The sequence below is a fragment of the Dermacentor andersoni genome, chromosome 3, assembly GCF_023375885.2.
Source record: "Dermacentor andersoni chromosome 3, qqDerAnde1_hic_scaffold, whole genome shotgun sequence".
Lineage (NCBI taxonomy): Eukaryota > Metazoa > Arthropoda > Arachnida > Ixodida > Ixodidae > Dermacentor > Dermacentor andersoni.
In genome coordinates, this window is record NC_092816.1 from 130,682,650 (window position 1) to 130,708,941 (window position 26,292).

The window sequence follows — 26,292 nt, forward strand, 5'->3', positions numbered from 1 at the left end:
TTCAAACAAACAATCTTGCACTCCTGTGTGTCCTCTCGATTATTCGGGCAATGTGCAAGCAGTTAAAAGCCCCGCCGTAGTTTGCTCAGTGGCTTTGGTGTTGGGCTGCTGAGCACGGAGGTCGTGGGATCGAATCCCTGCCGCGGCGGCCGCATTTCGATGTGCGCGAAATGGGAAAACATCCGTGTACTTAGATTTAGGTGCACGTTAAAGAACCCCAGGTGGTCGAAATTTCTGGAGTCCTCCACTACAGCGTGCCTCGTAATCAGAAAGTGATTTGGCACGTAAAACCCCATGATTGAATTCAACCACTTAAAAAAAAAACATTGCGAGGACGATCAACCTTCGCCTTTACGAGTGGAAAGCGATAGCATTGAAAGATCCCCGACTGCTTCTCACGCTTCCCGGCAACTGCAGCTCCTGCAACCGTAATGTATACCTGGAAACGCTGGCGGCGAACGCTATGCACGAAGGCGAGCTTCCTGGTAGAAACACGGCCTCTTGCGTGGGCCGCGATCCGTCGGAGGCGAGCGCCTTCCGGAGGTGTTGCAGTGAACCTGGCGCCCCGCTCCGTCGCGCTACGAGATTTTCGCGAGCCGGCGAGCGCATATCTCGGACGTCGTCGCCGGTCTGTGAATAGTAGAAATCCTGGAAAATAGTTTTTTTTTTTTAGTTTCCGCACAACATAATTACGTCGTCTTGTGTGCACAAATTACAATCCTGCGCTACCTGTCTCTATATTGTGTTTACATTGTACTTTACTATTTCTGTGACGGATGTTACCTTGAGGAATTCAATTAGTTCAATAGCACCCCTGCGCCTATCACATGGCCCGCGTGGTTGGGATTCGCAATGATCTTTCGCCAAGCCACTGCGACGCCGACATCATTTTTTTTTTAACTGGAGCCCTTGAACTCTGTACATTGTCGCTTGTACCACCTGGAAAGATGTGCTTGTAGATTGTGTGTGCAGCTTTCCATGTAGTGAGCTGCGAATTGACATTCCACGCGCGTTTCATTGGATGAGAAACGTGGCGCGGTAGTCTAAGTGGGATGGAAGGGATGATTAAACACCGTTCACCAGTTGCCAAATGTCATGAGAACGTCATCGGATGACAGCAGTGATCTTGGGAAAAGAAGTGAGATAACGAAGGAACCACGCTCTGAGCAACGTTATATATATATTAAATAATAGGGTTTTACGCGCCGAAACCAATTTCTGATTATGAGGCAGGGTGTAGTGGATGCCCCGGAAATTTTGACTTCCTGGGGTTATTTAACGTGCACCTAAATCTAAGTACACGGTTGTTTTCGCATTTCGCCCCCATCGAAATGCGGCCGCCATGGCCGGGATACGATCCTGCGAGCTCGTGCTCAGCAGCCCAACACCATAGTCATTGAGCAACCACGGCGGGGGTGTGTGTGTGTATATATATATATATATATATATATATATATATATATTCCGAATCAGTTGCGAGCGCGGTATTAAAGCATGGGGCGTGTCACTATCGGGCATAGGCGGTTGATGATCGCACATGCACTCGAGCTGCGCCAGTTAGCCTGCTCGTGTATCATTCCTCTTCGTGCGCAGCGCTATGACGACCATCACAACGAGAGCCTAGTGGTGAAGCTCTTCTGGATGCCGACGTCGTTCGACTGGAGCTTCCTCGTTATCTGGATGATCGCCATGGGCACAGTCGTCGGGGGCGCCTACTGGTCCGGCGTGGCGCAACTCTACCAGTGAGTATGCCTACCGTCTTCGCTCACGCCGCTAGTGCGTCAGCAAAGACAGCGAAGCGTCAGCGTTCCATCGCTTTTCAGCATCTCTTCGAATCCAATTCTATGTTCCTTGTTCCTTACCATTGTTACTGGATTTCTTACTTGTTTCATTTGAGTTCTTCTTGAGCTTACTTTATATCGCATCCCCTTTTACCCAATGTCCCAGCAAGGGGATCGTAAGGTATGCTAAATAAATGAATAAAATAAATTATATGTTATTGGGCTTGATGCACATGCCCTACTACACGCTTGTTACAACTTCAGAGCGGCGCACTAAACAAGCATGCGACAAACCCATCGCAGCCGACCAGCAAAAAGAGTCTGCAGTGACGTCCTTGAAAGTGACGTGCATGCAATGACTTGCTTGACGTGTTTGAAGCCTTTATTTTTGTCGCTGAAGACACTGGCATTCAATATTTTTCTCTCTTCGTCTTGTTGGCTTGCATAATAAGCAAGTCCAGGATTTGGAAGCGACGCGAAAGAAGCCTGTGAGCACCGAAGGTTAAGCAGCGAATTCGATACGACTGAAGCGAAAACTAAGCGGTTCCATAAACAGTATCCGAAACCACTGAATTGCCGTAGTTGACGGTAAGGAATCTCTGGGATATCACAAGGTGACAACTCTGTTGTTCGCTCGGACTTTTCCATGGCTGTCACCGAGTGCCACCAGCAAGAAATTTCAGCCTGTACTCAAGGAAACTTTTGTAGGTAGTACGTATTCAAGCCATAGGAACGCCAGATATACTAGCAAAACGGCCTGGATGTATCTCTTCACTGGGACGCCAAATAATTAGATGGTCATTGAAAAGTGCGAGCTCTTGATACTCTGTCGCATGGTTTACCGCAGGTACCAGCCAAAGGTCACCAAGCCCAAGAAGAAATCTCGGCGCGTCAGCAAAAGCCACCGCCAAGCTTCCGAAGCAAACACGGACATGTGCGCATCTTTATTTATATTTTTTGCATTTCTCCTTTAAGGACGTAAATCTGGGGCCAAAAGGAAAACTAGGATACATTTTGCATTCTTAAGTTCTCTCAAGCGCACTTACATTTAATTGTTCGTTCGAACGCAAGTGTAATGCCCCTGCTCCTTAGGATAGTGCAGGTTCACTTAGGCTCATGACTATGCTAATTTTTCCACGACTTTGAAATGTGTCAAATTTAACCGTCACTTGTACTACTTGTACTACTTGTACTACTTTCAGTGTGCTAAATCCTGTTAGCCTGCGTACAAGAACTGTGTAAATGGTGCACTTCGGTCGCTGCACCTCAGCTTGACATTAACGACGCTGCATGTCGGTTTCCTGTAGACATAAGTGCTCTGCGCAGTAAAGCTCCCACTTGTGCATCAGTGTTTCTAGTTCGCGCTGGCAGTGCCAAAACACTGAACGCGAGAAATATCTACGCTCTAACTTATGTAAGTTTAGCTCTTCTTATATTTAACGTGTTCCTATGTCGTGGTTTTCATAAGGATTGCATCACTAAGCATAAAAAAGGCACCGCAGTCAGATATCCCACGCAATGTACATTTTGCGCCAAATGAGCCTAAAAGTAGGAAATGAAACATCTAGAGAGAGGCCAGGAGTAAATAGAGCAGCTGATACCATGGAAGGAGATACAGAGCTCCTTAAAGCCATTTCTCGTAGCCTTAGAATAAATGGAAGCACGAAGAAAACAAACTACAAGTTTGCGTGGTAGCGGCCATTTTAAGACCATCACGTTCGATGGTCATAAAATTACCAGTACGATGTAATGTTTACGTGCATGTAAGAACAATGCACGTCTTCACACCTTCATGAAATATGCCAGTTCCCCGAACGTCAACTGGAGCAAGAGCCTCTTTGAGGCCACTTGGCCTTTTGCCCTTGCTTTTCTTTCTTATAAAATAAATAAAGAAACTGAATTAAATTAAATTTAAAAGCATCAATTGCTATGAACAGGTATCTAGCGAACCAGCCTAAAGGACCGTCGGAGAATTGAAAGGCGGAACTTATAGTAAAGGCGCTGGCCACGATGGTCAACTCGGCCTGGGAAGGATAGCGAATGAAGAAATCAGCCCAATGTAGAAGGTTAGGATTTCATAAAAGCTCTCTTTCGGCAAGTTCATACATGTTTAAACGGGCTGCCCTTTTATTATAGTCATACACTATCGGTGGTGAACAGGCAGCACTAGTAAAAAATTGTTTTATGCAGGCACGTTATGAACTAAACACGTTTTCAGACAACCATCATGGCTTAAATGTTCGGTTCAAGAACGCCGTGCGTAAACACAGAAATCAACCTCCGAAGGAAGCTTCTCATTTCATAGTGACGCAGGAGGATATAGTACGCGTGCCACATCTTATGCAATATCATCGACTATTATGCGAAATATGAGGATTTAGAAGTACTACCTTTTCTTGCGCATCTATGAAACGAGCTGCGTCCTTCTGACATTCACCAGCCTAAGTTTTTCTCTTGTGTGCCATATGTTTCGATAAAATCCTAATTGCAGGGGAAAGTGCATTTCGCAGCACATTCTGAGACAACTGCAAACAGAGTTTTATTTTTCTTTCGGTTATTTCATATCTCTGTAATACGACTGTCTAGTTTAGCAAGAAGTTTTCATTTTGCTGGCAATCTGCCCTCACGTACCGCATACATGCATAATTCATTCGTTGTCTCCTTCTACAACAGCGCATCTAACGGGTCTCTCGTGCCCGTCTCCGCTGACCGCGACTTCACGGAGAGCATGGGGGAGATGGAAGAGGAGTTCTCGGTGCCACTTTCTCCCAAGGTGGTCATCATGTTCGTGATCCACATGAGCGTTATGCTGCTCGTGCTGTATTACTTCTACCGGTACCTGGGTGAGTGCGCTTGACACGAACTTGGAAACTTCTACCGAATGCATCACCTCCGCACTCGTGAAGTGTGCCTTGCAACTTAATCATCTGCTCTGGTTAGAGATCGGTTTACCGAGCGCTGTTATCCTCTAGGTACAATAATAATGTCACAACGCAATGGTGAAGTGAATCTTCAAGGGGTGTACGGTAGCACAATTAAAAGACGGTACAAAAGAAGAGACACAGGTACACGCTGTGTGTGCACTTGTGTGTCTTCTTTTGTCCCGTCTTTTAATTGCGCTACCCTGCACCGCTTGAAGATGCATTACCAACAAGCCCACATCGCAACCCTGGTGAAGTGAAGCGCGAATGGCTCTAATTGCGGATTTTAATGCTATTAGCATCTTCGCGATACTTCACAAACTTTCCGATATCTGTGTCGGTATCTAAGCACTTTCCTTTCGAGCAAGCTTGGCTAACTGGGTATGTGCCGCTCTTCAATTACTCAAAAAAATTTCGTTAGACGTTCTACGGTGCTGGGCGGAATAGAAGGCGCGTCATATATATTCAAACACTCTTGTGTTAAAATATATATTGACATAATAGTGCTTATACAGAGTGTCCCACGTAACCTTAGCCAAACATTAAGAATATGCGACTGCCATTAGCTGGACAGAGCCAAGGTAACGTTGTGTGCCATCGGTTCGAGGTACTCAGATTTTTTTTCATTCTGCCTAATTATGTCATTAGTCCTAATTAATTAATCAACTTCCCAAATATTATACTTACATGAAAAGTGTGAAGTGGAAAATTGTAGAGCAACATGAAAAAACTCCCCATACAGCTCTCTGTTGCTCAATAGGTGCTACGTAAAAGTTCTCTTCCGAGTGTGAAAGAAATACGTGAATACACGCAAAGTGCCTCAAGCGGCCGGTCGCGCGGCAATTTTGCATGCATTTTCGGGCTACTTTCACGCTCGAAAAAACACTTTTATGCAGCGAGTATTGAGCAGCAGAAATCTGTATCGGGAGTTTTTCATGTCGCTCTACAATTTTCTCATTGACAATTTTCGTTTAATTAATATATTTGATAAGTTGACTAACTAAGGCTAATTATCTAATTAGGCGGAATGGGGAAAAATAATTTGAGCATCTCTAAGCGACGGCAAACAAGGTTACCTGTGTTCTGTCCAGCATCGTGGCATTTGCATATATTTTTAAAGTTTGCCTTAACTTACGTGGGACACCCTGTATATACAGCGCGTGCAGAGGGAACCAAAAGAGAGAACCCGGGATGCAGCACATGCCTCCGACATGAAGGCTTTCGATGGCGGCAACGTGGTGTGTCGCGCTACATTGCTTCAATGCTAACCGCATTTGCGCCGGCAGTCATCCTGAGGTGCTTCCTACTTCTTTTTTACGTACGTCCGCTGAGGTGATGAAGCAAATAATAGTAAATTGGCAAAGGTGCGCCCAATCTTCTGAAACAGCAGAACCATAAGGTTCTGCATGGTAACCTCCCTCGACATTACGGTAATAGCTCAGTAAAAATGCGAAAGGTAATCTCCAAAGGCGTAGGGTTGCCCACTAGCGTAAAGCGAGAGAAAATACCTTGGCAGCTGGTTCTGCTCGAAGCGCACCACAATCCTCCAATTCGAAGTGCTCTTGTTGGCGCTTCTCTTCGACTCTTTTGCATCAATAATCGATCGATAATGCCTCTATTACAGCAGTGAACTCAATATATTCCCTGAATGGTGTCCTTCGACGATTTGATTTTGAGATATTCTTTTAGATTGAGGGTATCAGTAGCATTTGCGCAGGCTATATAAGTCAGTGCAGTTCCAAGTAGGTGCAGTTCCAACAGGAAAATATGTAAACGTGGCGTCAGTATCGCCGTCAAACAAGTAATTGTGATATGTGGGGATTGAACGAATTAACAATAATTCAACGCGCATTTTTGCCAAAGTGTGGCTTTCATGTGCGTGTTCACTCTAACATAACTTGCTAAGGGAAATCTTGTTCCCTTTGGTCTGTTTGTTCTTTCATTTCTTTTTCTGTTGATATATATGTATTGCATTTTATTCCTTTCTATATTGATGTTTACATACGCAAACGGGACCAAAAAAAGTTACTTGGAAGTTAGCGCTTGTCCCTATTGGTCCTCCCCTGTTCCTTTTTTGCGCTAGCCTAGGTCTAAATTAGTATAGTTTAGATCAAAAATAGAAGTCCTGCTTAAGCATATTGGATTCTAGAATTCAGCAACCCCCTGAAACCTCATCTCCTTTTTCGTGCAGTGCACTTGATCGTCATCATGTTCGCCTTAGCATCGGCAGCAGCCTTACTCGCCTGCTTGGAGCCTCTCGTCAACCGGATCAACATTGGAACGTCTAAGTATGAGATTACCAATTTACTCTTACGCTTCATTGCAGCAAAACTTTTACTAGAGACAGGCAACTGTAGCTGACAGACTGAATTTCGTTGACATCTCTACTTACCTTTATGCAAAAGATATTGCCTCTAAAAGACAAACCTAATGGGACTTATAGTTTTATAGTTTCAATTCCTTTCATTATAAAATTGTAAGAACAGTAGGTAACAAGTTACACATGACACCGATTTGCAACTACGAACTGTGTGTGCTGTACCTTTAGCTTTATGACCACTCTTTTATTGTTTTATTATTATTCTGCTGTATCTTAACTGTGAGGATGGTTTCTCACGGGGCTGTTCAAATTTTGGCACAATGTAGTAAATAAGGGTGTGCTATTACAAAAAATTTCATACACGCATCGAATAGTTTCCGCTTTTCGATTTGCATTTGATACTAGAACTCCCTATTCGAAGTTACGAAGCATTGGCTTCCTTCGTATATGTAAGCAATTACAACACTTATCGAAGTTTACATGCAGTGAGAACCAGCAAAGTGAGAACTGTTTTGTATCATTCAGCTGCAGGGGAGTCATTGTCGTTGCGCAGGGTCACCAGTCGCATAGCGAACACAAGGGGTAGGTAACTTCTGCCCGACAGTTCCCAGTCATTGAATAGAAATAGGTCACTTCTAGGCAACATGTATATACGAATTTGTTGTCTCAGATTATATTTGAGCCAGTCTCACTATATGTGTATTATTAGGGTTGTCGGACGATCCCACCACTGTCAACCAGATGTAGGAGTCGTCGGACGGCCTCGCCGCTGCCACCATTTGAAGGAGTTGACGGTCGTAGAAAGGAACTCGGTGAAAAGGATTTATTTACATTATTTACATCTTAGACAAGACATACATCGACAGTCTAGCGTGACTCCCAAATGGAGCCCGCAAGACTAACATACAGCAAGCAGCTTACGAGCACACAGCTCACGAGTACATTTCTAGCACGACAACGAGCACAAAACGAGCACGCACTAGCAGCCGGCAATCGCTGCTTATAAGCACTCCACTCGACGTCATAGTTCGACGTCATTGAAGATGACCCGCCCTTTTGGAGGAGACGGGCTCACCTACACGTGTTGCACAGGTTTCAGTGCCGCACAGGTTTCAGTGGTCCGGAGCTGACGTCAGAGGGGCTTCGTAGAACTCTGAGCCGTCCCTGTTGACGCGGCCGGATAGCACATTGTCTGGTTTCTCGAAAAGCTCATGGGGAGGTTCCGCCAATTACCTCCCCTCGAGAACTCCCCTGAGCTGACCCCGCGCCACGTGGCTGCTGGTTATCCGCAGTTCTCTGAAGGGCGCCCCGTCCAGTTGGATTGGAACACGTGAAGCGGGCTGAAATAGCTGCAGGCCGATCCTAACAGTATCCATTTAATTCATTGAAGCGTGTTTCACTATCGCACTTCTTTCCTTCAGCGAGCACATAGATGTACGCGCATTCATCTGCTTCCTTGTTTCATTACTGCCATGTCCATGGTGTTCCAGGTAACTGAGAGCCGTTGTTTGTCATTTACAAGCTCTTCAAATTGCCCGGACACCCGATTGCGAAGGCCGCTATAGATATATGTCAAATAATGTGTATCAGCCTCATTGTGTTACCAAATGGTACTCTGTGCGTGTGTGTGAAAATTTTTATTGTCCGTAAGGGGTGACACCGGAGCTCCGGTACTGCTCGCAGGCGTCCAGGGAGCCCGCTGTCACCCTAAGGGGCAGGGGTTGCTGGCGCCACCTGCAAGCCAAGAACCACATGTCTCCAAGATGGAGATACCTCACGCAAACGGGAAATCCGGAGGACCAATTCTGCAGATTATGCGATAAAATAGGAACTCTAGGACATATCCTATGGGAGTGCAGCTACTACCCGGCATAGAATTTATTCAAAGACGAAGACGCATGGGGGACCGCGCTTCATAGCGAAGACCCGGCTGCACAGGCCAACATTGTCCGTCTGGCAGCCGAAGCGGCAAACCGCTTCATCTACTAACCAAATGATACTATTTCTACAGTTTGCTTATAAATTAAAAAATGTTTCATATACGATATGATATTCAGTTGGCCTTGTTCCAGAACATTTGTATTCGTTTCGATTCAGGATTTTCGGCATTCTAACATCCCTACTAGCAAAGCTTTAGTACTTGTAACTTCTAACGGAAGCAAGAGCGCAGTAACCAACACTAGTGGAATTACAAGGGAGCGCCATGCGGCGCTGTCTTCAGATTGTGTTTATTTCGCGTAGCTTTCGATTACAACTTTGACAAACTCAAGCAATCGGGAAACGTGAAAAGTTTTCACGGAAGTTGTACCAATTGCTACGAACGGGTGGATGTCTGATTTTCACTTTATTCATTCCGTTTTCACATCATGGCAAAATAAACTTTAAACATGCTTTGTTTCAATGAACTGGGACAAACCTAATTCAAGTCTGCTGTAGCTACAAGGACAAACATCGCATAAGAATAAAAAAAAATGACAGTCGCATAAGTATCTTACGTGATTTGAATGCGAAAGCATTAGGACTTGTCAAAGTCATCACCTTAAATAAACCTGCACGCTCAATCCACCTTGCTCTAAATTGCATCATTCTTAATCAACCTTCATCCGCCTTAATCCACGTTGCTCTAATTTAGACCAACCTAAATGTAACGTAACCCACATTAACGCACCTTAATCCACATTAATCCACTTTACCGCACCTTAATTGATTTTATTGCAATTTTGAAAGTGGGCGACGGCATCCGTCCGACGCCGTGGCTGTTTACCGAGGGATTTCACAGTGCGAGCCAGAACAGGTCCAGCGTCGGGAACATCGCGTCATCAGTTGGTAACGTGGGTCTTCTTGCCACCCCATGTTAACGCCGGACGCTCGCCGGATTTTCCGCTTGATGGGCCACGTAAAGCGTTCGCCTAAATATAAAAGGCAATAAACCAAGCCATCAAACTAGAAAAGACATGTATATTGACGAAAGCCAATCTCCTCAGAACGCCACGTCTAACGCGAAGTGTGACGCGGGACTCGCAGGGTCCCCAAGCAGCTGGCGTTTTGCTGCCAGGCGCCAATGGAGATACGAGAGGTGGCGCTGATGGTGGTCTCGTTCGGCGTGGCGCTAGCCTGGCTGCTATTGCGGCACAACGACGCCGTAGGATGGGCCCTGCAAGACATGCTTGGCATCGCCTTCTGCATCAACATGCTCAAGTCTATACACCTGCCGAACCTCAAGGTACACAATCCCGTGGCAGCTTATCAGTGAGGGTTCACCGATGAAGAATGAGAAAGAAGAGTGCTTAGCTTACGACATGGCTACGGCTCGCAACGATTTATGGCGCCTAATATTCCAAGAGATGCCACTTTCATCTTGGTGTGCCGCCGACAGCGTGTCCGAAATAAGCAGTGTTGAGCAATATTCAGCAATAATAGGCCTGCTATATTGCGAACTATTATGTAATGGTTTTCCGACGGATGCCCAATGCAAAAACACCCCCGTAGTTAAATTTAGGCGCACGTAAAACAAACTCGGGTAGTAGAGATTATTTCGCAGCTCTGCGTCTATGGCATCCCTCATATGTCAACCTATCAATGAACACGTTTCGAACATCAAATCCCACAACTAAGCTTGTACAACGGTGATGCTCCTTACGAGTTCGCTGGTCCTCGGTCTCCCCCTTTTCCTCCGTTCTGCTCGGTCTTCGAGTATTTCTTTCGACTGAAGTATTTCCTAAATTTTCGAGAAGAGCTGAGTACGCGCGCTGCCACCGGCATTGTTTCAGCTGCTGGTCCTGCTGCTCTCCCTGCTGCTGGTGTACGACGTGTTCTTCGTCTTCATCACGCCTTTCCTTCGCGCGGTAAGCGATGCTAGCGACGCTACCACTTCGGCACGGTGCGACTTATGAATGGCTAAGGAAGCATTCGTTGAGAACGTATCTACTTTCTGCGCCTTTTCCTGTCTAGACTACATTATTGTAGTCGATTACCACCCAAATGCGCTTGAGTGCGTGACACGGGCTATCTCCTTTATGCTGTAACGGCGTAGAAAATATTTCAGCCCCAAATATATATCGTCGCAATCGACGCTATACTGAAAGGAGAAACAACAGTAATGCCGCCCTTGTTGCTGGCACCCTATGAGAAAAAACAGTAAGACATTTCTTGGTGACTGGGATGAGGCCGGTGGCGAAAACGGCAGCCGAGATTTCGTTACGCTGTAGTGCAAAGTACACTTACCTGTCATCCATTTTTGTTCTCGTAATTTTCTGTAAGATTCACACCAAACGTAACGAAGTCGAAAGCGAAATTGTACAAATCTGCTGTTTCATACAGCACTCGGGCCTCCCATAATTGAACAAACGTCCCGTTTATTCGAAGCATTTAGATTTAGACTGAGCCTTAGCATGTAGAAAAGGTGCAAAACGGCACATTTTACTATGCCGCTGATGAAATTACCAAGGCTTTCAGTCACGCGGGCTTCCTTCACTATATGAAAACTTTCTACATAGTATTGCCGTAACATATAACCTCACAGCTTCCGTAAATTCTCGATGTCTAATTAAGCCTACACGTAAAACTTCTCAGTATTCTCTGAAAACGGTAAAGGTTTCGTTTTACGCTAAAATTTAATGAATAACTGTAGCGGAGGTCAATGCCTTTGCGAGTTCAGGCTCTGTATGAAGTGTATCCGCCGAGTATTGAAAGTGCCCTCCGCCTTTCTCCTTCCAGAACCGCGAGAGTGTGATGGTGGAAGTGGCGAAGGGTGGCAACCTCCAGGAGTCGCTCCCAATGGTGGTGCGCTTCCCGAGGCTCGTCAAGGGCAAATACCACGCCTGTTTCCCGCGCAAATACTCCATGCTCGGCCTGGGGGACATCCTGGCGCCCGGTGAGGGGCCGGCGTCATCTGCTGACAACAGGCGCTGATAAAGCTGCGCGCGGTTCCTTGCAAAAGCGTGTTTTTGCTTTCTGCTCGGCGGCAGCAACTCAGGACAAAAATTCTTGTTATCGAGGTACAATGGCAACTTTATCTGCACCGTGCCAGAAGCTCACACACATCGGCGATGATAGCGGGGACTTTCCCACTTTTTGCGGCGCACTGCATACTGTGTCGGACAAATAAAATGCAGCGAGGCATCATACTCTTTTCCGTCGTGAAATTACCGCAATAGCGCCCTTCTAAATTCTAAGCAACAGTAGTAATGCTGTCCCTGCGTCTGCAACTTCCTCGATATCGCTCTCACAAATTCACTTTCTATTCGGCTCTATTTTGTGACTGGTAATTAAACACACGACCGACCACTTCTTTTTTGCAGGGCTTCTACTCTCTTATTGCCACGCGTTCGACCTTCTGTCCCTCGGAAAACGGTTTTACTTCTACATTTCATCTGCTGGTAAGTGGAAGTGCGAATATAACTCCCATGTCTATGCGACTTTATGTGGGTCGACTGACGGTGCATTGATCAGCAGTGCATCAACGCAAATTTTATCATCACAACAGCCAACAAAGCTTGTACAATTGCCGGAAGTTCCGGAAAAAAAAACTATAAAGTTTTTACACTTTTTCATAGTAGAACTGCTGCAAACAAAAGAAAACAAACTTGCAAGCAAGACGCGCTCTCCTAACACATGTTGTAGCCACCGACGTGGCTGCGATTAACAGCCAACGGTAGGCGTGCACATTCGTTCCTCTACGAGTCCCTCGAACCACTGCCACATCTTGTGCGCCCCGCGCAAGGAACGCTTTGCAGTACCGAGTGCTAAGCGACCGAAAGCACGCTTTTTACGACTGCTCAAATCCATTACGCACCGTCATTCCGCAGACTCTGCTGAGAGTGCATTAGCCATTCGCATTGAAGCATTACTGCAATTAACCACGTGGGTCGATTGCAAACAGTTCGCAAAGAAAATGTGCACAGTAATTTGTTTAACGTCCTTGCGTTTCGTGGCTGCGCGAAAACACGTGTTTTGACGTCCTCTCGATACTACCAGCTATACGAATGGATGTTCCTTACAGCAACGATGATAACGATGATGATCAGTGGGGTTCTATGTCACAAGGGCCACGGAAGGCCAAAGAGCGCCAGATAATGGTATAATGTATTCTATGTAGCGGTCAATGTAAAGTGGCGCATGCTACGCGGCTGTAAAGTGGCCTAAAGGCGTAATAAAGTAAAATGTAACAAAGATGCGCAAGATATTTATTATTTATTTATTTATTTATTAATACTGTCAACCCTCATAGAGGGTCATAACAGAGAGGACAATACAATTACATACATCAAATATGTACAATGCCAATGTACGTAAAGTAGCTCAACACATGTCAATTCACAGTGAATAAGTTGTTCACTTGAATGATGTTCAGCCAACTTCTGACATTTATCAAAGTACTTACAATGAACATCAAGTCGCACATATCACTTGGCACTTCAAAGCTAAATTGGAAACTCCCGTAAATAGGCCTCAGCAGCATTTTCAAAGTTGGTGACATCCTTTAGGCTAACAGTAGCGTTTGGCAATTGGTTCCACATTTCCATTGCATCCGGGATAAAAGAGTATCGAAATGTATCAGTGTTGGTACGGTACGGCTTTATGACGTAGTCGTGGTTAGTTCGCGGGTTTCTTTTGCCTGGAGTGTGTAGATATTTGAGCTTATCAATCTTAAGTTGACCCTGCATTATTTGATAAAGCATCTTCAGCCTATATTTCTTTCTACGTACTTCAAGAAGATCCAAGTTGCAACGTTGTAGCATAAGCGTGACCGACTCCTTCCTTCGGTACGTCGAACAAATGAAACGCGCCGCCAGTCTCTGTATCCTTTCCAATTTTCTCTTAAGCGTCACTTGATGGGGACTCCAAACAACGGCTGAATATTCTAGTATCGTCCTAATAAAGGTGGTGTATGCAATAAGTTTTACATTACGCGGTGCATGTTCCAGTTTTTTTCTCAGAAAGTACAACTTTTGATATGCAGTCATGCAGACGTTATCTATATGTTGGTTCCATGTCAAATTTTGTGTTATTGTTACCCCTAGATACTTGAACTGGTGCGCATTCTCCAATAAATGTCCTCCAATGCTATAAAAAAAGGAATAGACAGTTTTCTTTTTGGTGATGTGTGTATATGTAGATTTGGGATAATTTATTTCCATTTTCCATTTCCTACACCAATCGTCTAAATTTTGCAAACATTTCTGAATTTTAAGCTGGTCATCAAGTTTAGTAATTGTGGTGTAAATTAAACAGTGTACGTTCCATACGTTTCAATAAAAATATGACATTGATGCATGGGGCGTACACAGATATGCTTCTGTTTGGGCGAGTTGGTCCATCTTGAAACATATGGGTAAGAATGCAAACACTACCACAAGAAGGGCGACACGTACAGACAAGCGCTGTGAGTACATGTTTCCTTCCTGTGGTCGTCTGTTGGCGCTGTTGCTCATATGTACATAGACATGTTGGACAAAAATAAACGATATACTACGAAGAGGCGTTATTCTAAAATATACGACTGTCGAAAGCACTACTGCCTGATCAGGGCCCTTAGAGAGTAGGGGCCTGTAGGCGTGCGCTGTACCAGATGCTACCGTCGCAACAGCGGCTTCTCAAGAAAGACCGCGCTATTCGTCGAATTCTTAAGGCTGATAACGTGTTGTAAGCGGACTCCATTGAAAAATCTAATGCTGTTTCCCTGTTGAACAGTGGTTCCTTACCAAGAAACATTGCTGGATGTAAAGGGAAAGGTTTTCTGTAAGTAAAGGGAAATGTTTTTTGTGTGTCTATCAGCGTCTATTTCTTGGCACTCCAGTAAGACGTGAATGACGGCCAACCTCTCACTACATTTGCCACAGATGGAAGACCCATCGCTTGTCAACAAGTGGTTATGTGTGCCGTACGTGTGTTCTACTATCAGACGAGTTAAGAGGACATCGGCTTTCTGTGATTTTGTTGTTGATGGCCAAATGCCGAACTTTGGTTTAATTAAGTGGAGTTTATTAGACGTTTCAGCATCCCAGAGGTGTTGCCAATAAGTTAGTTTTCTCCACAGGAAAGGTTTCAAATCTATTGCTGCGACAGTTGCGGGAGCACTGCAAGTTCTCGTGGCTGTGTATGTAGCTAGTTCACCGGTGAACATAATACCCTGAATGACTCTGAGGCCAGAAACCCAGCATACCCCGACACGTTCTTCAGCTCCACAGCTAGTGCACAAAAGTGAATAAAGTAAATTTTTATAGGATGTCTGTGTTTTCATAGAGGCAATAATGCCTTAACTATGCTCAATGAGTCTGTATATATTATTGTCTTCTCTAAATTTATTTGTGTAATGTTCGTTACAGCCAACAATAACGCATAGGCCTTAGCCGTAAAGACGCTAGTAAGTAGGTTCAGAACGTCTCATTCCAAAAATGTTAGTCCAACCACGGCGTAGGACACGACCGCATGTGACTTTGATGCGTCCGTGTAAAATTCCGTGTACGAGTATTTCGCTTGTAGTTTAGAAAGTGCATTCGAATTCGTTGTTGTGGAGCGTGTTCGAGAACTACAAATTACATGTCACATTCTACGATCTCCCAGTGTCACAGCGGTAATGTTCTTGCTGAGGTCTTCAGACGGTGTTCTAGAAGCGATACACCTATTTCTTCACTATTTCTTCACGCTCAGCAAGAAGGCTTCCCTGAATGTGCGACGATTACATAATAGCGTAGCGCACGTCATGTCGTTTATAGTTGCGTAGAAAAGACGTTCGGGGTTCGAATGCACTTCCAGGGTACGTAAAACTACAACATGATCTTCGAAGTTCAAGTGACCACTCATTTGATTCCACGCAGAGACCTGGTGCAGGACTTGTCCTGAAGGCGCCTGTGGCCAGGCAGATCCCCAAATGAACAGCGACCAGTATCTTTAGCGCGCTGGGCCCGGCAGAGTGATAGACCACACTGCCATAATCCGGACGGGATTGTATGACGATTGTATGACAAGTTTATCAGACGCTTGCTATGATTTCCCCATGTTTTCCGCAAAAAAAACTTTGAGAATAGTCATTGTTTTTAGGCATTTATTCTTAATATATTTGATGTGGGTTATGTAGGATAATTTGGAGTGAAGTACGACACCCACAAATATGTGCTCGATGTGCAGAGGCATGCGTTGTCCATCGAGTTTAATATTAGCGTCTGGGGCCAAGCCTCTCCTCCGCGTAAAAATGATGCAGGAGATTTTCTGCGGATTTAACCTGAGCCTATTTTCATTCGCCCATTTCGACACCCTGTTCAGGCCGCCCTGAGCCTGTCGCTCGTAAATTCAGAGATGACACGATTTGAAACCAATTTGTACATCGTCAACGTATACTGAAGAAGCTATTGCATGTGGAATTCGTTTGCGTAATGAATTCATTTTCACAATAAAGAGGGTACAGCTTAATACGCCACCCTGTGGGACCCCAATTTCTAGGAGAAACGGCCTGGAGAAAGCATTACCAATTCTTACATGGAATATGCGGTTAGATAAGTAGCTTGCTTTAACCTTAAGCATCGTTACACGAATATCCATCTCTGACAAATCTTGCAATATACCGTAGCGCCACGTCATGTCGTACGCCTTTTTTATGTCGAGAAATATAGACAATACGTATTGCTTGTGAATGAACTCTGTGCACACGGAATGGTCGGTTGTAGAGCTATCCTCCCTGAAATCAGTGATGAGGTTCAACGATTATGGTAAATTCGAGGAAATGTATCATACGACGATTTATCATCTCGCGTAGCTTGCAAAGACAAATTGTAAGTGCTGTCGGACGTTAACTATTATTTGAAGATCTTTCAATATTAAAACTACAATGGCCACTGTCCATGTTGAAGGGAGGTATCCGACAGCCCAAAACGAGGAAATATTGTTATTTTTCTGTATTTGCGCAAGCTCTTGATCATGTCGTATACGATGCTGTCAGCTCCGGGTGCAGAGCTCTGACATACATTCAATGATGCTTTCAGCTCGCCAACGCTGAAAGGACAACTAAAAGATTGATTCCGTTTGCATTTCCGATCCAGTGCTCTACATTCCACTATTTCGTTATAGTTAAGAAGCGGCGGACAACAAATTATTGAGCTCAGTGTGCTTCCCAGGGGCGTCTTCCTGATTTCATAGTCTTGCCTTGATCGTCTACCAGGGGTAAAGCCTTCCAAGCCCATTCCAACCTATCGCCTCCCTGTGCAGGAACTTATGCTTCAAGGAAAACTCTCCCAGATTGTTTTCCTAGCTTGCCGTCGCGTCTGCCTTCCCAGGAATTTAATGTGTTTTGACTAGATCAGATTTATAGCAGTCGGCGACTGACGGAATATGCCCCATGTGTTATTTTGTTGTTTGTTTGTTTTTGTGCGTGTGTGCGCCTGGCTGCAATCTTCATTCCACCAAGGAATTCGTCATTTTTACGCGCTGTGACTAGTTCGGGGAATGCGTTTCTATGCTGCGTCAATAAAAGAACCGGTAAAATACGCTGCTGTATCATCTGTACGAAATTCGCCGATAAAAGCTCGGGATAAAAAAGTCGATTCCTTAAAAAGTTTACAATCGGCAGAGGCTAGTTTCTATCTAGGGACATGAGGAGAGGAGTCATCTTGTTTTACCAAGCTGCACAGGCAACTCGACCTTGGCAGTTGGGGAAACTATGGCCAAATCTTTGACATTTGAAGCATCTCAGGGGGTTTGGCACATGTGGCCTGACACGGATCTTGATATAGCCTGCTCAGATAGTTTCGGGACACAAACCTGAGCCGAATAAGGTGCTTTGTTGCGATTTCTTTGCCATGCCGCCTTAACTCGATTCTCTTGGAATTGATTAGGTTCTGGTCGCTCAAGCCTTTATAGAAGTTCCGTCTCGGTGAGTCCTAGCAAGTTATCGTCCGAAAAGTCACTACGGGTGGTTTTCAGCGTGCAGTGTGCGGTAATAGTCGGTGGAGTGTCCCCAAAGGAGACTATATTTGGCAGCTTTTCGTGTTGCTTCTTATCGCGGAATTCCAACAGGAGGTCACCGCTGGCCAATTTCGTAACCTTATGGCCTCGTCCAGTAGCACCAGAGAGATATCTTGCGATAAGGAACGGTGAGATGACTCTGTTTTTCCTAGTCCTCAGTGTTGATTACATGATAGTGGGGGAAAATCTGGGTTTGGCTCCCAAAAACTGAATACTTCTTCGGTGCGCCCCCTTTTGTGGGGTCGATCAGGGAGTGGTGGAAAGCTGCTAGCCATACGTGGGCGTGTGCTTTTCTGCAGTAACGCCAGCCATTCTCCATAGAGTCCAGCAAGAAGACGCCGCAAAACATCTAAAACTAGCTGAGCAAACGCCAGCTGTACGTTGCTGCTAAAACCTAATATGATATAACTTACGTTGGTTACGTCACACACGGTTAACGCGCGCTGCCTAGAAGATCGAGCGTAAGTATATAGGAGAGGGAAGACAGGAAAGATTGAAAGTGAGCGAGAAAGACGAAGGTTGGAGAGGACAGAAAAAGGCCACTACCCATTTCCCCAGGATGAGTCAGTCCGAAGGTGCGATCTACGTGAAGCCGAGGCCAAAGGGGTGTGTTGCCTCCGCCGAGGGGCCTTAGAAGTGGAAACACTCGGAATCGCCTAGTGCACAAGAATGCCCTTTTCCCGGGACTCGGCTAAGCCGCGCACGGTTAAACGCGGGAAGGGCCAAACCCCTTGTTCTCGGGACCGTAGTGTCGCCATACACCAAACGCCTCCTGACGCAGACCCCCCTGCGGGGTACAGCAGTCGATGTACTCCTTCGGGTATCTGTACAATAGCTGATCTTCGCAATAATTTCTTCTTCTACGGTAGTTATTACCTATATTTAGATCAAACCTTAATTTGGGCGGCCTGGACGCCCCGGAAGAGGGAACACGTTCTAGTTGTACTGTATTCCACTTTTGCCTACAAGCTAAAAGAAGCACTTACGTGACGTAAAGACATGACACAGGAAGTGTATGGCTTCTCCCAGCGTACGGCGTGGGCATGGTGGCGACGTTCATGGCGCTGCACCTGATGCACATGGCTCAGCCGGCGCTGCTTTACCTGGTGCCGTGCACGATCGTGCCTACCGTTGTCACCGCCTGGTACAAGGGACACCTCTTCGCCATTTGGAATGGTCTGCGGGTGAGAGAGGGGGGGGGGGGGGGTGGCTTGACGCATCAATCATTATGCGTTACTTGTCTTTGCATTCTGTATACCCTGTGTTTATTTGTTTATATATACCATTTGTTTAATCTGCCCGAACTAACTGAAACGAACAAAAACAAAACATGAACAAGTGGTGTAATTACGGGCATGGCCATTCTTGAATTCCCTTCGAGTACCCGTTATCTCATTTTGTACTTTTTCTGCAAGTGTTTTCTGACCGAAGTAGGATGCTCATAGAGGCCATAAAAACGTGGTTCCTCGAGAATTGATTGTCAGTTCTTTGAATCGGTTGTAGTGAAGAAATTCCGCAAATGCCATGAACAAGCTTCGCGAAATCATATGACGATATCGATTTCGATCTTTTCCTCGAATTTTCAAAGAAGGCTACTTCAAAAGGGGAATCCTTCTCCTTGAAACAGCAAGTTCGGGTACCGCAGACACACTGCGTCATTAGCAATGACGAATAAGTATCTAGAACGCCAAGCTCCTCCTGTACTTAAATGTTTATTAGACCACCGCGATTTCATACAGCATCAATTCTCGTAGACAGCGTAAGCGCTCTGTGCTTCCCCTTTTCGTAGCGGAATAGCAATTCAAATTAAAATTACAATAAATTATGCAATTTTACTTTCCAACCCCCCGATCTCATTACGAGGCACGCGCTGGTGGCGGACCCTGGAATAATTTTCACTACCTCCGATGTTTCAACGCAGTGTGTCAGAACGAAAAGAAAACCAAAGCGATAAAAGAAACAAAAAGCGCTACATTTTTGCCCGGAACGAAAACGTAACTGAAACGTTCTTTATTATTTTGTTTCGGATTGAAACCGAAATATTTTCAATTGGGTTTTGTTCAAGGCGAAAGTCGGCAATCTGAAACAACCGACTTCAGGCAACGTCAGAATTAACGCGCATGTTTCAAGCAGGGACAGGGCAATCTGAGTTTGGCGCTCGGTGCACTAGCAGATGGGCTTAGTAGCAAAACCCAGAGCTCGTGCGCTGAAGAGCTTATCGTTTCGTTTCTTGCGGGTACAGCCTTTTGTTACTGAAATTTTATTGTTCGTTTATGTTCGTTTAAGGTCTTAAAAAGAAAGGTTACGGCGCTAAGCACACGAGCACGAAGCGAGACACAAACGACACATACGGGCGCCAACTTTCAACTGTTTATTCAGCAGAACCCACGCATTCTTATACAAGAAACCGAAGTGAAAGCTAATCAAAGTAGAGATAAGCATTGGTGATAGGAGTTAACACTGCTCGTAAGCCAGTGATCTGTACTGAATTATCATGGCCGGTACATATGAGCACGTGTGCATTACAGGCGTAATCCGAGAATCCAACCAAATATGCCAGCTGCACGTTCTGATCTCAGCAGCGATTATAGGCTATCATTTATCGATGACATTTCTTTGTCACTAAATGCTAGGGACGGACGGCTGACGCACTTGTTTCCTGCACTTTTTATGAGGAACGCCTCGATTATTTCCCTTTCAGTGTGGTTTCTTGCTTTCTTCAACGTGTATATTGGACAAACGGGACGATTCTTCAACGATCGAGTGAGAGAGCACAGCTTGGCGGGCAACAGCAACATGGGCGGCCACCTGGCAGGCCACTGCCAGCGTTGTGGTTGTATGCCAATCCTCGACAAAACGACCTTTCTAAGGAAAGCAAGAACCTGCACTGAAAGGGAGGAAATCAGGGCTTTCTGCATAAAAAAAAAAACAGGAAATAAGTACGTTATCATGCCTTCACTAGCATTTAGTGACAAAGAAATGTTATCCATAAATGACAGCCTATAATCGCTGCTGATATCAGAACGTGCAGCTGCCACGTTTTGTTGGATTCTCGGATTACGTCTGTAAAGGACGCGTGCTCATAAGTGCCGGGCATACTAATTCAGTACACATCACTGGCCTACGATCACTGTTAGCTTCATATCAGCCCTGCTTATCTCTACTGTGATTAGTTTTCACTCAGGTTTCTTGTATAATATTGCGTATGTTCTGGTGAATAAACAGTTGGAAGTTGGCGCCCGTATGTGTCGTTTGTGTCTCACTTCAACCTCGTCTGCTTTGCGCCGTTACCTTTGTTTTTAAGTCATGAAGCAACTAGCTCAGCAACAAGTTTTGGTAAATCGTTTAAGGTTGTTTTATCCGAAGAACTGCCTCGCATTTTGGCGAGTACACTCGATGGCGTGCTCCTTCTGAGGTCATGCTCACTGCCTTGACTCAAAGCACTGAGCATGATCTCAGAATTGATCATTCACTTTTTGAGAAAAATAAATGCTATGTTTTGACGAGGTAGCGTTAAGGGCCCCGTGTGGCAGAAAATCCGGTGTCGGCATAGGCGCCGGCGTCCGCGGTCGAGAAAATCCTCCCGAACCACGTATATCCCATAAGCCACTGAAGTTCTTCATCTATCACTAAAGTTCCTCATACGTTGTCTTACGTCCTTTACAAAGTTATTCCTCAGAATTTGTAGAATGACAGCCCACAAAGAAATGCTATGAAAGAAAACACCGACAACGCATGTCTCTTACGTTAAATTTTCTGAGACTGAAATATCGAAAGTGCGAAACAATAACAGAAGGTGATCCCACGCAAGAGGCCACGTTTCTGCCAGTAAGCTCGCCTTGCTGCCCAGATTTCGCCGCCAGTGAAATCCCGGTAATCATTACGATTACCTAAAAGCTGCAGCTTCCCGGAAGCGTGAGAAGCGGTCAGGAATCTTTGAATGCTATTGCGTTCCACTCTTAAACGCGAAGCTTAAGCGTCCTCCCCGTCTTTCTAACGTTACTTTGCTTCGAAAATTTTTGCGTGCGAACGAAAACGGTTATGAACCGTAACAGATTATTTGTTTTTCGTTCCGCAGCAAAACCGGAACGGAAGGTTTTTCAGAAACAAAACTAAAACCAAAACGAAAAAAAATTCTTTCTCAGACGCTGTTTTAACGCGCACGCAATGCTTGCCACACGAGCGCTTTTGCATTGCGCCGGCAACAGAATGCGGCCGCCGCAGCCTCGAGCGAGCAAAGCAAGCAAACCCACAAGCGATTACGCGGAAGCGAGGCCACACGGCAAAGCCATTAAATCACTGGATGCAAGCATGCTGGGCCGACTGTCTCATGGCATGGATTTTACGATTTTCGATTTTCAGTATTACCTCTCGGCGAGAATTCACTTTGTTCACTGTCGCTCTGCCGTTAAATGAAAGTATGCGTAAAGCAGTCAGCCTAGATAGGTTAGCCTCGCTGTGCTCCCAAGCCAATGCTTATTTCATTTCCTTTATCCGGCAGCACCCTTTGTGCGACTTTCGTTGGTTGATATTTAAAAATTGCCTCATCAGTTCCCTACATCGCTTACACGTGGAGACAAGCAAATGACACCATACAGCGTATGTGCAGGTGCCGCCACCTAACGGCGAATTGCGCTACATAAGGGGTGATGGTCCGAGCCTCCATCCCCAGAGGGCGAAGCAATCGCGCTGGCTGGTGCGGCCTTTGCGCAGCGTCTTTCTTCCCCTACAATATGGGGTTAACAGACTGCACGATTTCGATTCCAGATTACTGGTATACCCGTTTCTTTCTTCTTGTACACTACTGTTGCTATTTAGGTTGTCATATAACTATTCATTAAACAATTATTATTTACTCAAAGAAATCTGAAACTTCGTAGGCTCGGATGCTCTGCCTAATATTTGCCCTCGTAGCTGTCCAATGAAACAAGAACTGCAGATTTGCATGCACATTTCATGGAGAAGTTGCCACTTTGCTCTTGACTCGCAACATGCATGGGTGAAGAAGTGGCCAATAATAATCGATATTCTCCGTATTGAAAACATATTCGTATATTATTACTCCTCTCACACCTAATTAAATTTGTATGAAGTTAGTACTATAGCAAAGTCGGGCCGTTGAAGCCAGTCAGCTTCGGCAGTATATCTTAACTGGCCACACTTCGTGGGAACTGCCGGCCAACAGTTAATCGACACACAAGCTACGTCATGAAGTGTACCTATGGCACAACCCTACGCCGAACTTGGTGAAATTCAGTCGCAGTGGGCTTGCGAGGATTTCATCTCATCCACTGCTGTAAGAATTTTTCTTCTTTCCGGTGAGGACATGCATGTGACTGGTAGAGGGAGAGGAGAGGGGCTTGACAGGCGGGTTTGTCGAACGTAGTTTCATACAAGGCACTCTCGTGCGCAAATTTCGGCAGAGGAGGGTGGGGACCCGCCGTGGTTGCTCAGTGGCTATGGTGTTGGGCTGCTGAGCACGAGATTGCGGGATCGAATCCCGGCCACGGCGGCCGCATTTCGATGGGGGTGAAATGCGAAAACACCCGTGTACTTAGATGTAGGTGCACGTTAAAGAACCCCAGGTGTCCGAAATTTCTGTTGGCCTCCATTCCGCATGCCACATAATTAGGAAGTGGTTTTTGGCCCGTAAAACCCCATAATTAAATTTCGGGTTCGGGTGCCCCCCTCCGCCCGTTTTGCTCCGTTGGCTCTGCCTTTGAATGCATCATATAAAGTCACCTTAACACCGTTTAGACTTCAGTCAGTTTGTCACAGCTGATGGACCTTTGAATGAAATTGAGTGGACTGCTTAAGATGTCCTTAAGCGCAACAGCTTACGGACAAAGCAAACTGTTTGTGTAGATCGTATTGGCTTCAACGTGAAGTGATGCGCAGGAATGCTAGGATGAACCCACGAAATCGTGTTTACTTTGCCTTCCGAGTGTACATGGCATAACTAAATTTGGGAAAACCTTGACCAACCCTGTACTTAAAGCACCAAGAAATCGGGACACGTTTTGTGACAGTGAATGAAGAATTAAACTACGTTGTATTTTCTTATTGTGATCAAAATGTTTATCACGTTCTCGCCACCAAAACGCATGCTGCTTTATTCTCTACCACTGACATAAATCAATCAGAATATAACAAGCGGCTTCTCGCTAAACTCGTGTCTTTTCCCCTTTGAGATATTCTTGAAGTTAGCTGGGGAACAAGAGCTCCGCTTTGGTATAAATGCGTACTTATCAATGAATCTCGAGACGTCATAAGTGTGCCCGCACCTGTCAAGAGCATATAATTCTCGCAGGGTAGGAGCTCAGAACCTCAAAGGGGCCCAAACAAATTCTGCTCTTTATTCTTGCACGGGCTCAGCGTATGCAACATTACGGGACATGATAGCCAGCCCCATCGATAGCCGTTGAAGGACTTCAGGCCCTCGTACAGTAGTATTCCGTGCAAGGGAATACACTACAGTACACACAAGTCGCAAGGCATTGCGTGCCAAGATGCAATAGTCGGAGAGATTTACGGCAGACCTCCGACTTTTCTTTAGTGAGTACGTGGAACAAGAAGCAACTACGTGTGGCGATAACTCAACCTTTCACTGAAAGAGTCGTTCTGAAAGCGAATGCATGCCCGTCATGAGCCACTTTGACAGATTCACGGCAGACCTCCGTCTTTTCTTTAGTGAGTACGTGGAACGAAAAGACTACCTAGTGGCGATAAACTCAACCTTTCACTCAAGAAGTCGTTCTGAAAGCGAATTGCACACCCGTCATGAACCCCTGTGGCGGGCTCCGCATGACAGCTGATGCACATTAAATAAATATGGTAATTTCATAGTTCTTCGTATTTCGAAGGAATTACAGAGTTTGCAGCGCAGGTGATTCAGTCGCCATGGGCACATAGGCTGAGGAAACAACTGGGGCTCCCTGACAAGGCTGAAACCTATATATTATACCTGTAGTTAACTTAAAACCCATATTACATGCAATTTATTGGCTTTGTGAGCACGAACGCGTTTATTAAATTCCTGGAAACACTATAGAATACCTGGACCTCCAAGACAATCCGTAATTCTTCTGGTCACCTAATGTAATTTCAGTACTTTTCAGGACACAGAAGTTGCTGAAAGCCAGGTGCAAGCGGTTTAGCAGATGTATGTACTTAGCTGAAATAAACTTCGGAATATTTTACGAAACCCGGACATGTACTGAAGATGCAACTTTAGATATAAGTGACACAAACAATCCGATAACGACACACGCTTCAAGCGAACTGGTAAACGTTTATGTTGCGTGAAGGATGATTCGTACATTAGAAACTACGTTTGAAAAGGATCCTATTTGCGAACTTAAACTGAGATGCGAATTGTAAGATTTAGAAAACTAATTCGACACTTTTGCACATCACTTCGCAGTGCTCACGCTGGTTCACAGCATGAGATGGCTACATATTGCGTCCCGCGTGGAAGCCACGGAAAAGTGGAAAACTCGCGAATTTGTGCGCCTTGCCAGACAATGATGGTTTGCCTATTCCGCTGTTCCACTCGCTGACGGGAGGGTGCCACAATTTTTTATAAAGAACTTTCTCTGCTTCCTGATACGGGTCCCATGTATTTTTTTTTTGTCAGTTCATGGGTAGGATGCAAACGTTAGGCCGGTCAGTATGGCTGCAATATCACTTTCAGTCAGTTCTTTGTCCCCAGCAGGAACGTCATTTTTCTCCATGGAAGAATACAATCGCAAAAGAAAAATGAAGGACTGGAGGGAGGGGGGGGGGGTGCTGTGTATGATCCATATAGTTGCGCGGAAACAAAACACACGTGATGTTCGAAAAATTTTGTCAGCTTAGCATATGGCAAAGAGGGTGAAGGGGAAAGCCAGCGCGCTGAAGAGACATCCATTAAATTACTTGACATTCTCACGCGAATGCGTTGGTACTTCTCATTACTTGTTTTCTCCCACTAAAGGTCATGAGGTTGAGTTCCATAATTAAAGCTATCCTAATTAACTGTGCCTTAATCAGCTCGGCCCTAACTAACACCAAAGACCATGGGTTCGACTCCGATTGAAGTTCGAGGCTTCAACTCCAACCAAAGGTCGTGGAAGGCCGTGGGTTCGAGTGCTTTATTGACTCTATAATAATTACCTGTGTTTTAATCAACTTCGCCCTTATTAACACCAAAGGTCGTGGGTTCGACTCCCATCAAAGGTCGTGGGTTAGTGTGCCTTAATTACCTATATAATTAACTTTGTTTCTTTTTGCACAATTAGCGGCAACGATCTGGCAGCGATGTCGAAGAAGA

At 45.3% G+C, this 26,292-nt stretch overlaps 1 protein-coding gene across 1 annotated transcript in view; it reads left to right on the forward strand.

Moving 5' to 3' along the window:
* LOC126525276 (signal peptide peptidase-like 2A) overlaps positions 1 to 26,292 on the forward strand; it is a 44,263-nt gene that overhangs the window by 12,187 nt on the left and 5,784 nt on the right. The window contains exons 5-13 of the mRNA XM_050173302.3: positions 1,594 to 1,742; positions 2,629 to 2,715; positions 4,455 to 4,624; positions 6,894 to 6,990; positions 10,047 to 10,245; positions 10,793 to 10,867; positions 11,739 to 11,895; positions 12,323 to 12,400; positions 19,011 to 19,165. Coding sequence (XP_050029259.3) covers positions 1,594 to 1,742; positions 2,629 to 2,715; positions 4,455 to 4,624; positions 6,894 to 6,990; positions 10,047 to 10,245; positions 10,793 to 10,867; positions 11,739 to 11,895; positions 12,323 to 12,400; positions 19,011 to 19,165 — 1,167 coding nt within the window. The remainder of the gene's footprint in view (positions 1 to 1,593; positions 1,743 to 2,628; positions 2,716 to 4,454; positions 4,625 to 6,893; positions 6,991 to 10,046; positions 10,246 to 10,792; positions 10,868 to 11,738; positions 11,896 to 12,322; positions 12,401 to 19,010; positions 19,166 to 26,292) is intronic.